Source organism: Pteropus vampyrus, unplaced genomic scaffold, assembly GCF_000151845.1.
Source record: "Pteropus vampyrus isolate Shadow unplaced genomic scaffold, Pvam_2.0 Scaffold147, whole genome shotgun sequence".
Classification (NCBI taxonomy): Eukaryota; Metazoa; Chordata; class Mammalia; order Chiroptera; family Pteropodidae; genus Pteropus; species Pteropus vampyrus.
The window spans coordinates 1,880,627-1,893,304 of record NW_011888928.1 but is presented as its reverse complement, the minus strand read 5'-3'; the positions used below and the strand labels follow the sequence as shown (position 1 = coordinate 1,893,304).

The following is a 12,678-nucleotide window of genomic DNA, read 5'->3' as shown; positions in this document are numbered from 1 at the left end:
TTGGAGAATTGGATGGTGTTGGTAGACACACAACATGTTTGATGTCATGAAGAAGAACCCCAGACTCGTTCATCTCTGTGTTTTGTTGGCTGGGGTGGGGCTAGGGGACAGGGGAGTAATGAGTCCGGGGCAGTGCCCCTAGAAACCCTTACCAGTTATCTGGGGTTCAAGAATTCCCAGCAGAAGTCAGGTGGTTTTGTAAGGGAGGGAATTGTGATTTCTTACGAACAAGCAAGCAACTTCCGAAGTGGTGCAAAGCTCTTCTTGTACCTGAGAGCTGCTCCTCTGGGCGCTGGATGCTTACGTGATATTTTTATGTTTGATGGTTTATTCAAAGGGCTAAAAAGTCTGTGGCTGAACAAAATATATTGGACAATTCAGAGACTTAAATTCTTAAATATTGATCAAGACATTTTATATTTTGATAGCTTACGCCAATCAGAAATCCACATTGGTACCTGTGCTTCTGATGCACTGACTGTGGCTCAGAAGTTCCCACCACCCCTTCCTGGGGTTTGATTAATATGTTAGAGAGGCTAAGAGAAATATTTTATTTACTAGATTCCAGGTTTATTATAAAAGGACTTAAGTTGGGAACAGCCACATGGAAGAGATGCGGAGGGCAGGGCATGGGGAAAGGGCACGGAGCTTTCACACCCACCCCAGGCACCCCTCCCCACGCGCCTCCTTGTGCAGCTCTCCGAACCTGAACCTCGTCCTTTTGCGTTTTTATGGAGGCGGCATCACATCGGCATGGTTGTTTAAATCACTGGCCATGGACAATTGAACCAATCTCCAGCCCCTCCCCTCTCCCACGAGCGTGGGGCCTTGCTCAATCAGGAAGTCACATGAAGGCACTTGGAGGGTATGGGGCTGAAATTTCCAACTTTCTAATCATACTGGTTAATTCCCTTGGCAACCAACTTTTTTCCTTAGGTTATCTAGAGGCTTTCCAAAAGTGACCTCGATATGCCACTTTTATTGCTCTAACCACTAAGAAATTCTGAGGATATTAGCAGCTCTGTGCCAGGAATGGGACCTGGACCAAATACATATTATAAGCAACAATATCACACCCTCTCTGTATTACATTATTTCTGTCCACCCAGGGTAACCGAAGTTAACACACTGGTATGTTTTCTTCCATGCCTTTCTCCATTATAACATGGTACTTTCAAAACTTTTCTTGGGGGTGGCTCCATAGCGTAGTGGTTAGCGTGTCTGCTTTATATGCAGAAGGTCCTGGGTTTGCAACCCAGGTGGAGCCACGAACCAGGCCCTGGGTGCACATGGCGAGCATGTGGGAGGAGACGCCCCGCCTTCAGAGATCTAGTTCTTAAGGGGAAATGGCAACATCCATAGGTCGGGAGCAGGGGCAGGAATTAGAGAGGGGGAAAAACAAACAAACAAACTTTTCTTTAAGAGTGTAAATTTTGAAACATACTGGAAAATACAGGGATTAGCATAACACACCCGATGTACCCAGTATCCGGCTTCAACAATTATTGACATGTAGAGGATAGTATTTGTGTACATTTCCATTTGTATTTTCTGAAGTTTTTCTAAGCTAATCTCAGTCATTATGCCAATGAATCCATAAATGCTTATTAAAGATCTATAATGATTTACATTATCACTATGTCATTGTCACACCTAACAAAATTCATAATGCCCCAGAAAGCAAGCCATCAAAAGAAGGTTTCGCATCTCCCACCCCCTGATTGTTGGCTCTGGAGACACATGGGTCGTTTCAGTTGTCACTGGGCCACATCCTCATGGGCTGACCTTCTGCAGAACTGACCCGGAGCCCTCTCGCACCCCTGCAGGCCGTCCCGTGTTCTGCCTGGAGCCTCCCTACCAGGGGCCCGGTGAGGCCACGATTCCCAGATTCTTCTTCAATACCAGCTCGGGACTCTGCGAGGACTTCATGTTTGGCGGTGGCAGAGCGAAGCTGAACAACTTCCTGACCAAGGAAGAGTGCATCAGGGTCTGCAGTGGGCACAGGCCAGCTCTCCAGGCCCAGTACAAGCTCGAGCTCGAGGCCCAGCCTGAACCCGAGGATGAGATCAAGGACATACTGGAGGACAAGATTGAGGACAGAGACACAGATGAGAACTCCAAGGACGATGACGAGGTCGAAGATGAACCTGAGATCGAGATTGAGTACGCGATAAATGATGAAAGTATGGACGAGGACTTCGAGGACAATGGTGAGGATGAGGACAACGACACGTATGAAGATGAGCTCCAGATTAAGATTGAGTACGAGGTGGAGTCCTAGGACAAAGACAAGCCTTGGGCCTATGGTAAGGGGGGTTAATAGGGCAGGGAGGGGAAGGGCAGGGATGGAGTTAGAGGTCAGGGGGCCCACACCCCTCACGTCTGCACAGAGACTCTTCCTCGATGCCTTCAGAGGAGGAGGTGGCAGCAGCATCCCGTGAAATCACATCCTCCATGGCCACCTTATCAAAAGGTCACTGCTAGGGCCCCTTGACACAATCGGGGCCTTCTGCCCTGTTCTCCTTATCAGGTGGGGACACTGGGGCAGCCACCGTGCAGAGTGGGTCTGCAGTGCTCCTGAGCCGCCTCCACTCAGGCGTGGCAAACCCACTCCTTCGTGGGTCATCTGGGTCCTGGGGGTGACGTGGTTCCTCTTTTGGGGGATGGGCTAGGATCTGTCAGCATGGACTGCCTCGGATCACTTCTGGTTGCAGGGAGCCTGGAAACTGAGCCATCCCGAGATGCTGCAGGAGCTCCCACGCAGCGCCGGACCATGCAGCCTTCCGAACCGGGCCAGCCAACTCTGCTCCCTTCTCAGCCCTGCCGTCCTCACAGTCCACTCACTGTCCAGGAGACGAAGCACCGTGAGAGCAACAACCGTGCACCTTTGTCTTTCTCATCGCTCTCTCCCGAGCTCTCAGTTCCTGGCGCAGAGAAGACACCCCCACAGCACGTCTCTCCTCCACTGAACCGACTATAGGGCCGGGGGTTGCAGCCAGGGCTCCAACCCTTACCCCATTCTCACCGTTTCCTCGCCCCACCCCCACCCTACCATCTGTAGGATCTTCGGGGGTGGCCATGGGGGAACTTCTGTCTTCCGGTTCTGAGAGTCACAGGAGTTTTCACTACGGAAGCCCCTCCCCCACAGCCATGTAGCCCTTTTCCCTGCCTGAGGCCTCACGCTCTCTCTGGCTTTAGATTTAAATAAATTCATTTCTGTTGTTTGCAACTAAGAACCTGTGTCCTGTCCATCAGTCCATAAAAATGGTGGCACTTCACGTCATTCTGCGAAGCAGTGGATACCTGCCCCTTTTCCGCCTTCAGACCGGGACCTACCTACCAGGTATAGGAAGCAAACTCATTAGGGTGCCATCGACCTCTATATGTGCACCCCACCTCCCAGCTACATAAAAACCTGGGTGACACTTCAACACTAAAGCCTTTGTTCTTGACGTTTTGAGCTGGGTCAAATGTTTAGGCAGGTTGTCCTGGACCCTCTGAAGGAGAAAGGAAGAGTGTGAGGCTCAATACTGTCTATTTGTCCAAGGAACTGCCTTCCTTGAGGTTGTTTGTGGGGGGCAGGGGGCTCGCTACTTCAGTTACAATAGCAACAACCCCTTCAGTGAGCACTTTCTGTGGACCAGGCTCCGTTCCTAGCATTTTACATGCCTCACTTCCTGAGTCGCCCTAAGAATCTGCGAAGGAGGTGATGGAGGCACAGAGATGTCGCACGGCCGGCACGTTAGCTACCTGGAGCTGTCATAATAGTGCTACCATTTGAGTGGCTTAAAAAACACATATCGATTCTCTCAGTTCTGGAGGTGAGAAGTCCCACATCGAGGAGACAGCAGAGCCAAGCTCCCTCTGAAGGTGCTGGAGAAGGGTCTGTTCCAGGCCCCTCTCCTAGGTCCTGGGAAGTCCTTGGCTTGTGGCAGCATAAGTCCAATCTTCACATGGCATTCCCCCATCCGTGTCCTAATTTCCCCTTTTTATAAAGACTCTGGTCATATTGGGTTAGAGCCCACCCTCATGACCTCAGCTTAACTTGATCGCCTCTCCAAAGACTCTACTGCCAAATAAGGTCCCATTTTGAGATAGGGGGTTAAGACTTCAAAATCTCTTTTGTGGGAGGAGACAAGTCCACCTGTAAGAGCGTATAAATGGTAGAACTCGGGCTGAGCTTACTGTCCCAAAGCTATTGTCCTTTGAAGGGAGGAAGAGGCCAGAGTCTCCAGCCTGGACTGCCAGGCTGTGAGAAATGGATGGAATTAGAATCTTTTTCATCTCCACATCTTCGTCATGCCCAAAAAGCTTGTGCTTCCCACCCCTCTTCTTTCTATGTGATAGAATCCAACTCACCCTTCAAAACTCAGCTCAAACACTGCCTCTTCTGGGAAGCTGGCCTCGACGTCTTCCGGTGAGAGTCAGAGTCTCCACTTCCCTCCCACAGGACGTATGTCACTGAAGTTCTGAGCCTCTGCCTTCCACACTGGGTGGGGAACTCTTTGAGGGTAAAGGGCTCCTTTGGGGTTCCCAAGGAGCAGAAGGCAGTAGCTTGTTAGGTAAGCTGGGGGTGGGCAAGAAAGGGAAGGAAAGGCGGCCTGCAGACACTGAGTCATCAAGCCTGACATGGCTGTTTGTGACTGGTGCTATACCCACAGAGGACTTGGGGAGGTCGGGTAGAGCACTTCCTTACTGTCATCTGCCCAAGAAGTAAGGGGGTGTTTACACACCAACTCCCTGTCATTCAGGGGTTGAGGACTCTGGCTTGCTCTCTGCGTAGGCTGTCTTTGTGTGGTTCCCAAGGAAGCCCTTGAGCAAAGAGATGCAGGTACAGAAGTGCCCCCTAGTCCGTGGGGGGATATGTTCCAGGACCCCCAGTGAATGCGTCTCAGTCTCTCTCTCAAAATACCTTATTGTGCTGTACTCCCCCTTTTTGTGATGATGTGAGATGATACAATGCCTATGTGATTGAGATGAAGTGAGCTACTCAGAACAGTGTGCAATTTAAAACTTATGAATTATTTCTGGAATTTTCCATTTACTATTTGGGGATATTAACTGAAACTGTGGAAAGCAAAACCATGCATAAGAGGGGGTACTACTATACTGGCAGCTGGAAGTCAGCCAGCAACACTTGGATGGGTAGCTCCCACGGGCCAGGGTAGGGCATATAACTTATGCCACTATATTTATGTGGCTTTGAACAAGTTATTTAATCTCTCTGTGCCTGTCTTCCTCCTACATGGGGTTGTTGTGAGGATCAATGAATTTATACATTGAGCCCTTAGACCAGAGACCCTGGCATGTAATTCATGCAACTTAAACATTTGCTAGGATTATTATTGACTAAATTATACTGTCCCCTACTGGACAATGAGTGACTCGGACATCACTTAGAAATACATTGATATTGGAAGGTATGTGGGAGAGAAAATGATCCAAACTCCTTATTTCACGGATGTGGAACTTGGGGCCTAAGTATCTTCCCCACACTCAAGCAGCTAATACATGTGATCATTTTAATAAACTAAGCCTAGGCAACATCGGTTATTCATTCATTCTCTCATGTATTAAAACTTGTTTCATGCTAGGCACCAGGGAAAGACCAAAACAGTACCCTCCAAATTTATTTGATCATTCGTAGCCATGTCAGTAAAATGATTTGGAGTGTGCGGCTCCCATTTCTATAATTATTTATAATTATATGCGCACTGCTGTACTGTAATGTATATTATAAGTGTTTGATAGTGTAAAGTTTAATAAAGGGGAGCTTAGAAACAAATAAGTAGAAGTTTCTCAATATTTTCTTTCCATGCCCCAGTGCAACCCACTTAGGAGACTACCAGACCAGGACCGACTTTACCCGCAAAGAGTTCCCCACCCAGTGTGGAAGGCAGAGGCTCAGAACTTCAATGACATACGTGCTGTGGGAGGGAGGTGGAGACTCTGACTCTCACCGGAAGACGTCAAGGCCAGCTTCCCAGAAGAGGCAGTGTAAGAGCTGAGTTTTGAAGGGTGAGTTGGATTCTATCAGGTAGAAAGAAGAGGGGTGGGAAGGACGAGCTTTTGGGCATGATGAAGATGTGGAGATGAAAAAAGATTTTAATGCTGTTCATTTCCCATATCACCACAAGGATGCTAGACTCTGTACACGCCTCCAAGTAGGGAATGACAAGGAGACCCCAACTCGTTCCTCGAAGTCCACCCAACCCCAAATCTAGCTGAACTGAGAAGTCCCCCTGGGGTAGAGTAGAGGAAGGGGAGTTACCCAGGAGGGATGGGGGACCACCTCACAAGAGCCCTCAGCCTGCTGCATTCTGCTGGCCTCGGCTCATGAGGGGAACGAGCCTTTATCATCTCTAAGAAACAGATCCATCAGAGGTGAGCGACATAACTGTGGATGTTGGGATGGGGCAGGGATTTGGCGTTGGAAGAAAAATCGCGGAAGGCTTCTGAATAATTAAATCCTACAATTTCATAGGAGGCAACCAGTCAACCAGCTTCAGCTTTTATATCTCCTCCTAATGGGAGCTTACTATCTCCCGGGGAGCTGGTGCCAGCTTGGCAGCACTCATCTTTAGACTATTATTTTTTCATTAGCCAATCCCGATAAGTGTCCCTATCTCCCCCCTCACCTGCCTTTCCACATTGGTCCTGACCCGACTCCAAAGAAACCCACTAACCAAGTCTGTTCTTTTTGTCCTAAGACAGTTCCACAAAGATTGGGAGATGGCAATCAGGAAAATGCCCTCTGCCCCAAAGTCTCTTAGGTTCTTTTGCAACATTGCTAAGTCCTGTCCACCAGCTTTCATATTCTCAGGATTCAAAGTTGGAGGAATTCCCCCTTGTCGCTCTCTACAATTTATGCAGAAGCTGCTAGGATGCCCCTTTGACTGGGAGAGAGGTTAGTGTAAGAAGCTGCTAGGATGCCCCTTGACTGGGAGAGAGGTTAGTGTAAGAAGCTGCTAGGATGCTCCTTGATTGGAGAGAGGTTAGTGTAAGAATAGGAGAATGGTAGGGTAAGAGCTCCCAAGTCATCCTCCTGACTTGTCTCCCCCAGTTGGCCAAGAGCCGTGGCAAACAAATAATGCAGAAATATGAACGAATGAAAGAGGATGGTTGAGAGGAGCAGGGAGGGGTGGGGGAAGCTACGTGGTGGACAGGGGCCCAAGTCTCAAGGAGGTATATCCCAGGATGCACCGCTCTTCAAGTTGATTATTAGACCTTCCCAACTGCAAGGCATCGTGGGAATGACTTGTTCAGAATCTAGTGGGTCCCCGGTCAAAAGGAGGTCCCCAGATCTCCTCAGTGGAACCCCTTTGACAATGTTTTCATGCCCCTGCCTCTGGGAAGATGTAAACTTTGGAGAGCGGAGTCTGTCTCACTACACATGAAGAATTGGAGGCATAGACTGCTCAAAGAGCAGGGATGGTGAGAAGATGAGAACATCCAGAGACCTGGGCTGGCACTCACTACCTTGGAGTCTTGGGTAAATTGCTCAGTTCTCTGAGTTTTACTTTTCTTATTTATAAAAGAAGGATAATGATTATACCCGTTGATGTCTCCAGCCACAACCATTAGAAATACTTCTGTTTCCAGTTTAAGGACTTGAGTTTGTTACTCACTGCAGCAAGAGAGAATGCACACGTTGGGGACCCAGAGGATGCTAGAAAGGACTTACAGGATTGGAAAGTGTGTTAGATGATTTGGGGGAGCATTTAAGGAAGCTGGCTTTGCTCTGGATGGGATGCTGTCTGGAATTGGGCAGTTCTATGATTGGATATCTGAATTTTAACTATAAGAAGGGAAACTAGATAGAGGTTAAAACTGTAGTTAGCAAAGAAGCAGCAGCCACTCATATTAGCCAGGATATGGGGGTGTTGGTCATTTCTGCGGCACGTATAATCTCGTTTTTGTGTTCAAAGATGAGTACATAGTATCATGTTTTTGTCTTGATCTTTCATGGGCACAGAATGGCTTTGTCTGATTTGGATGTTCTGTGAAATTGTTTATGTTCCTCCGGAGAACATCAAAGGCTAACGGTGTCAGGTCAGCTCCCAGAAGTCAGGGGCTGCTTTTCGCCATCTCATATCAATCTTGGAGAATGATGGTGAGAGCATTACAATGATATATTTGTAAAATGCTTTGTACAAGTGTCTGGGAGAGTAACACCTCAACAAATGGCAGCTCCGATAACAGCAATAAGAATGCTATTAATAAAAAATAATAAATATGTTGCTTAATTATTATTAATAATTATTCATTAATAACAGTGCAATGTGAAAGAACTTGGTATGAATTAGAAGAGTTTGGCTTCAGTAGCTCTTGATGTTGCTATGTGACCTTGGGCAAGTCACTTCACCTCTCTGAACCAGTTTCCTTCTTTGTAAAATAGGGTGGTGGTATCTGCCTTAAGGAATTAACAGGTTTGGGCATTTTTGAGGACTACGTTCATTATGGTGCTGAAATGCTTTGAACACCATACACCAAAGCAACTTATCGAAAGCACATAGATTTTAGTTTCCTTGGCTCCTGACTGCTTTTCAACATGCTGTCTACTGCTTCAACGAAAGGAACAAATAACTTTTTTTTTTTGTAGTGTCACCTCCCAGAAATCCACCCCCAGAAAGTCCCTCCCAGTGTCCAAGGAGTGTCACAGTCCCCCAAATGGGCCAGTCTTCCTCAAGGGTAACCTAAAGCCCTCTGGCTTCAGTGATTGGCCTCACCCAGGTATAATTCTGTGTCCGCCCCACGTTGCCCTTTGTTTGACCCTCTGGTTTCTCAAGAGTCTGCACAGGGAGACACTGCTGGTTTTCTTTGGGATCAGACACCCTTGTTCAGCCTTTAGGAACCACTCTTTACAGAAGCACTGTCTGCCCTCTGGTGGCAGCAGGAGGAAGTGCCACTTTCACCTGAACACACACCCTTGTGTTGCGGATGATAAAACCTCATTTTTGCTCATCATGGGCAGCAAACTACATACGATTTACGGACGTAACATTTGTAGAAGACTTTCTTTAAATTATTTTGGCATCACAACTATAAAAATGGCTCGAACCATTTAACCATTTATGAAGTGCAACTACATAATCTACATTTTATCTGGGATGTGACGAAAGTACGTACCCTAGCTGCCAATTTCCACCACTTCTGAAAAGATCTAGATGTGTGAGAAAGGACTGTTCCCCTTACAAAGGTAACTGTGCCACGAGCTTTAAACTTGTTTTTAATACTCAGCCCCAGACGATTGTATGGATCAATCTTACGTAGTCTCAGTTCAAATGTTACATCTTCAGAGGACACTTCCCTGGTCCCCTCACCCCCTGATTTACAATCACATGACTGTGCTTTATTTTTTTAATCACTTTTATCTATATCTGTAACGACATTTTCCATTCATTAATTTATTTGATTATTTTCTTCACTAGAGAGTATGCTCTGTGAGAGCAGATACCTTATTCATCAATAGATCACTACTCTTCTGGTGATCTATTGCATATAATGAACCTCCCCAAAACTAGTGGCTTAAAACAATTTATTATTAACTCTGTGGTCCTGTAGGTTGACTTGGATCAGCTGGTGGTCCTTCCTTGGGTTCTGTACGAAGTTAGAGTCAGGTGGTGGCTGAGGCTGCCCTTGTCTGTTGGTGTGAGTGGGCCAGATGTCCATGATGGCTCCGTCACAAAACTAGCATTTGGTGCTGATCGTTGGCTGGGATCTTAGTTGGGGTTGTCCACTGGAGCACCCATATGTGGTCACATGTGGAGAATATATGGAATGATGAAAGGGGGCCAACGTGATAATATTTGGACCAGGCAAGAATCGTAGAAATGGTGAGAAGTGGATTCTGGATGTATTTATATATTTGAGGCCAGAATCAACAGAGTTTGCTGATAGAATTCTGTGGGTTATAAAGAAAGAGAAGAGTTATGGATGACTGTAAGGCTTTCAGCCTGAGCACCTAGGAAAATCGAGTTGCCATTTACATTTGGTTTTGAGATGTTATGTTTGAGATGTAGGTTAGGCATCCAGGTGAGGATATACAATGGTATGGAGTTAGAAGGGATATAGCGGATGCATGTGATCATTCATGCCTGAGGTACCAAGAGCCTGGGCTGCAGAGGAAGCAATAGTAGATGTGAAGGATGTTCAGAAGGAAGATTAGACTTAGTGACTTTGGACAGGGAAAAAGAGGACGTGTCAACAGTGATGCTCCAATTGTGAATCTCTTGCCCTAAATGACAAGGCAGGAGCCTGAGCTGGTCCTACTGATGGAGGTGTTGAGTTTGAGAAGATGGGACACCCAAGTGGAATGTTAAAAGCCCAACAACTGGATGAAAAAGACCAAAATGAAGAATAGAAAAAAGATTGAGTGTCGTAGACTCAGAGGAGAGGTTGGAGGGTGGAAATCAACATGTACTGAGCGCCTACTGAGCGCCTACTGTGTGCCAGGCACATTGCTAGTGCTTTACATTTGTGATCACAGATAGCCCTTCAAATATGCCCACAGGAAGGGCAGAATCCTCCCATTTTACATGTAGGAAACTGAGGCTTAGAGAAAGTATGGAGATCGCTGGGCATCTCAGAGGGCATAAGTAGCAGAATGAGTGCTCTGTCCTGATGTGGTGATAAAAATCACTGAATTGGTGAAAATCACTGAGTAGCTCTGAGAGAGGTAATCTCTGAGAGTGGTATATAATATAATAATACACCCATTACCACTTACTGAGCACATACTATGTGCCAAGCATTGCTCATACATCTTCATCTTGAAACCTCTCAATCACCTTGGGAGGTTTTACTCTTATTTTAAAGTCAAAAAAGTTGAAGCTCAGACATTTAATCTCTTCTCCAAGGTCACAAAACCAATAACGGCAGGAGTTAGGATTCAAACTCAAGACTCTTTGACTCCAAAGTTTGTCCTCTACAAGAAATTTGAAAGCTGTGCCCTCACGAGCCCTAAGGATTTACGAGAGGCCTCAGCTGCTTCAAAAAATAGAAGCTCTGCTTTTCATGGTGTTTTGCACTGAGACTTCAAAGGAAAAAATTTTTGATATAAAGAATTTGATTTGCATTTATGTCATTGCCTTAACTATGAGTTAGAAGAGGATGTGGGCAGAGAAGAGGCCGCTATATTTGGAAATGGGTGGAGGAAGAATCATTTTCCCAAAGCAAAATCAGAAATTAGACAAACTGATGCTAGGTAACAAAATAGCCAATATTCTCAGAGAGAGAGTTTTCAGTTGTGTGAAGGAAGTTTGTGCGGGTCCAACGGTCGAAGAGGACAAGGCCCCATTGTATGACTCCCTGTTTGTTCCTGGAGATTCTGAACTCTTCAAGGTTAACTTGTTTATAGTCATCTTAGAATGGGTGTGTCTGCAACTGACTAACATCACCTCCCATTGTAAACCATTCCTTCTTTCCTATTTCCTCTCTTTTCTTCCCTGATAAATATTATTTTATGCTCATGAAGTCATGTCCAAAACTTTCGATGCATCATCTACAGTAACCTCAGATATGTGTGTGTGTGTGTGTGTGTGACATTGAAATCACTGGCAAGTGTCTTCTTTCTGGTTTTCTGGCTGTGTTTCTTCCAATAAGTCATTTTGCAAAGCTGAATTTTAGTTTCGTCATCTCTAATATGAGAATAATAATACTTAATTCATAAAGTTGTTAAGTAAATACTAGCTACCTTTTACTGAACACTTCCTATGCAACCACCCCAGAGGTCACAATTTTAAACACCCTCCAGGCCAGGCAAGTAATGTGAATGAAAGTATTTGGAGCTGGGGCCAGGGCATGTTAGACAATAAAGAACGCTGGGGATTATGGGAAACTGGAAAGAACGTTCCCCTCATAAAATGAGAGCAGCTCTAGTTAATGGTTTTCAAAGTGTGGTCATTTTACCACCAGTCAGCATCACCTCTGTCGATGTAAGAAACGTCCAAACCTGTGGAGCATTTTAATGCATTTATTTGAGCCAAGCCGACAATAATTTCCAGGAAGCAAAATCTCAACGAATTAAGAAAATGCTCCAGAGAATGGCAGTTTCGTAGCTAATTTTATCCATTAGAATCAAAGGAGGAGGCAGAGGGAGGGTTACAGGAAATTCATTGGTGGTAGATAAAGGGGGCCGGAGAAAGCGAAGCAGTGGGGAAATCTCTGGGATTGGATAAAAAGTAAAATGGAGGAACACATACTTCTTTTACACTGATGGGTACAGGACAGTTAATTAACCTTTACAGCACACAGAGATGGTATGCAGGGGGACAAGGTAACCACGAGGGGTTCTGTGGTTTCGAGCTCTGGCGAATTGGGTTGTGCCCTGAAGGATCTGGAAAAAAAGGGGAAGACATTCCAAGGATATGTTATCTTAGATGCAAAAAGATAAGGACAGTCTCACTTAAGGTAAAGATTAACCTTTGTCAAGAAAGCTAAAGGCCCAGGATGTGACTACCCACCATGACTTGCTTTTAGTTAGGAATTTTTATATTCAGACCATCTTATGTGGTTAATTTTGGTCTCTGAGTTTGTAGGGCTCACCATGCTGGCCTTCCTTGAGCTTGTCGGGTTTAGTATGTGGCCTCTTTTGCATCTGCGCCTGGAAACCTGTTAGAATGCAAATTCTCAGTTCCCACCTGTTGAATAAACTCAAAAAGATTCTGGAGGCTGCGC

General features: G+C 46.0%; 1 protein-coding gene across 1 annotated transcript; it reads left to right on the top strand.

The window, feature by feature from the left end:
• The first annotated feature begins 1,669 nt into the window (after window positions 1-1,669).
• LOC105298256 (acidic leucine-rich nuclear phosphoprotein 32 family member B-like) lies at window positions 1,670-2,786 on the top strand. Its single transcript, XM_023536055.1, has 2 exons — window positions 1,670-2,306; window positions 2,391-2,786. The coding sequence occupies exon 1, from the start codon at window positions 1,928-1,930 to the stop codon at window positions 2,279-2,281; it is 354 nt and encodes a 117-aa protein (XP_023391823.1). The 5' UTR covers window positions 1,670-1,927; the 3' UTR covers window positions 2,282-2,306; window positions 2,391-2,786.
• Window positions 2,787-12,678: the final 9,892 nt, after the last annotated feature.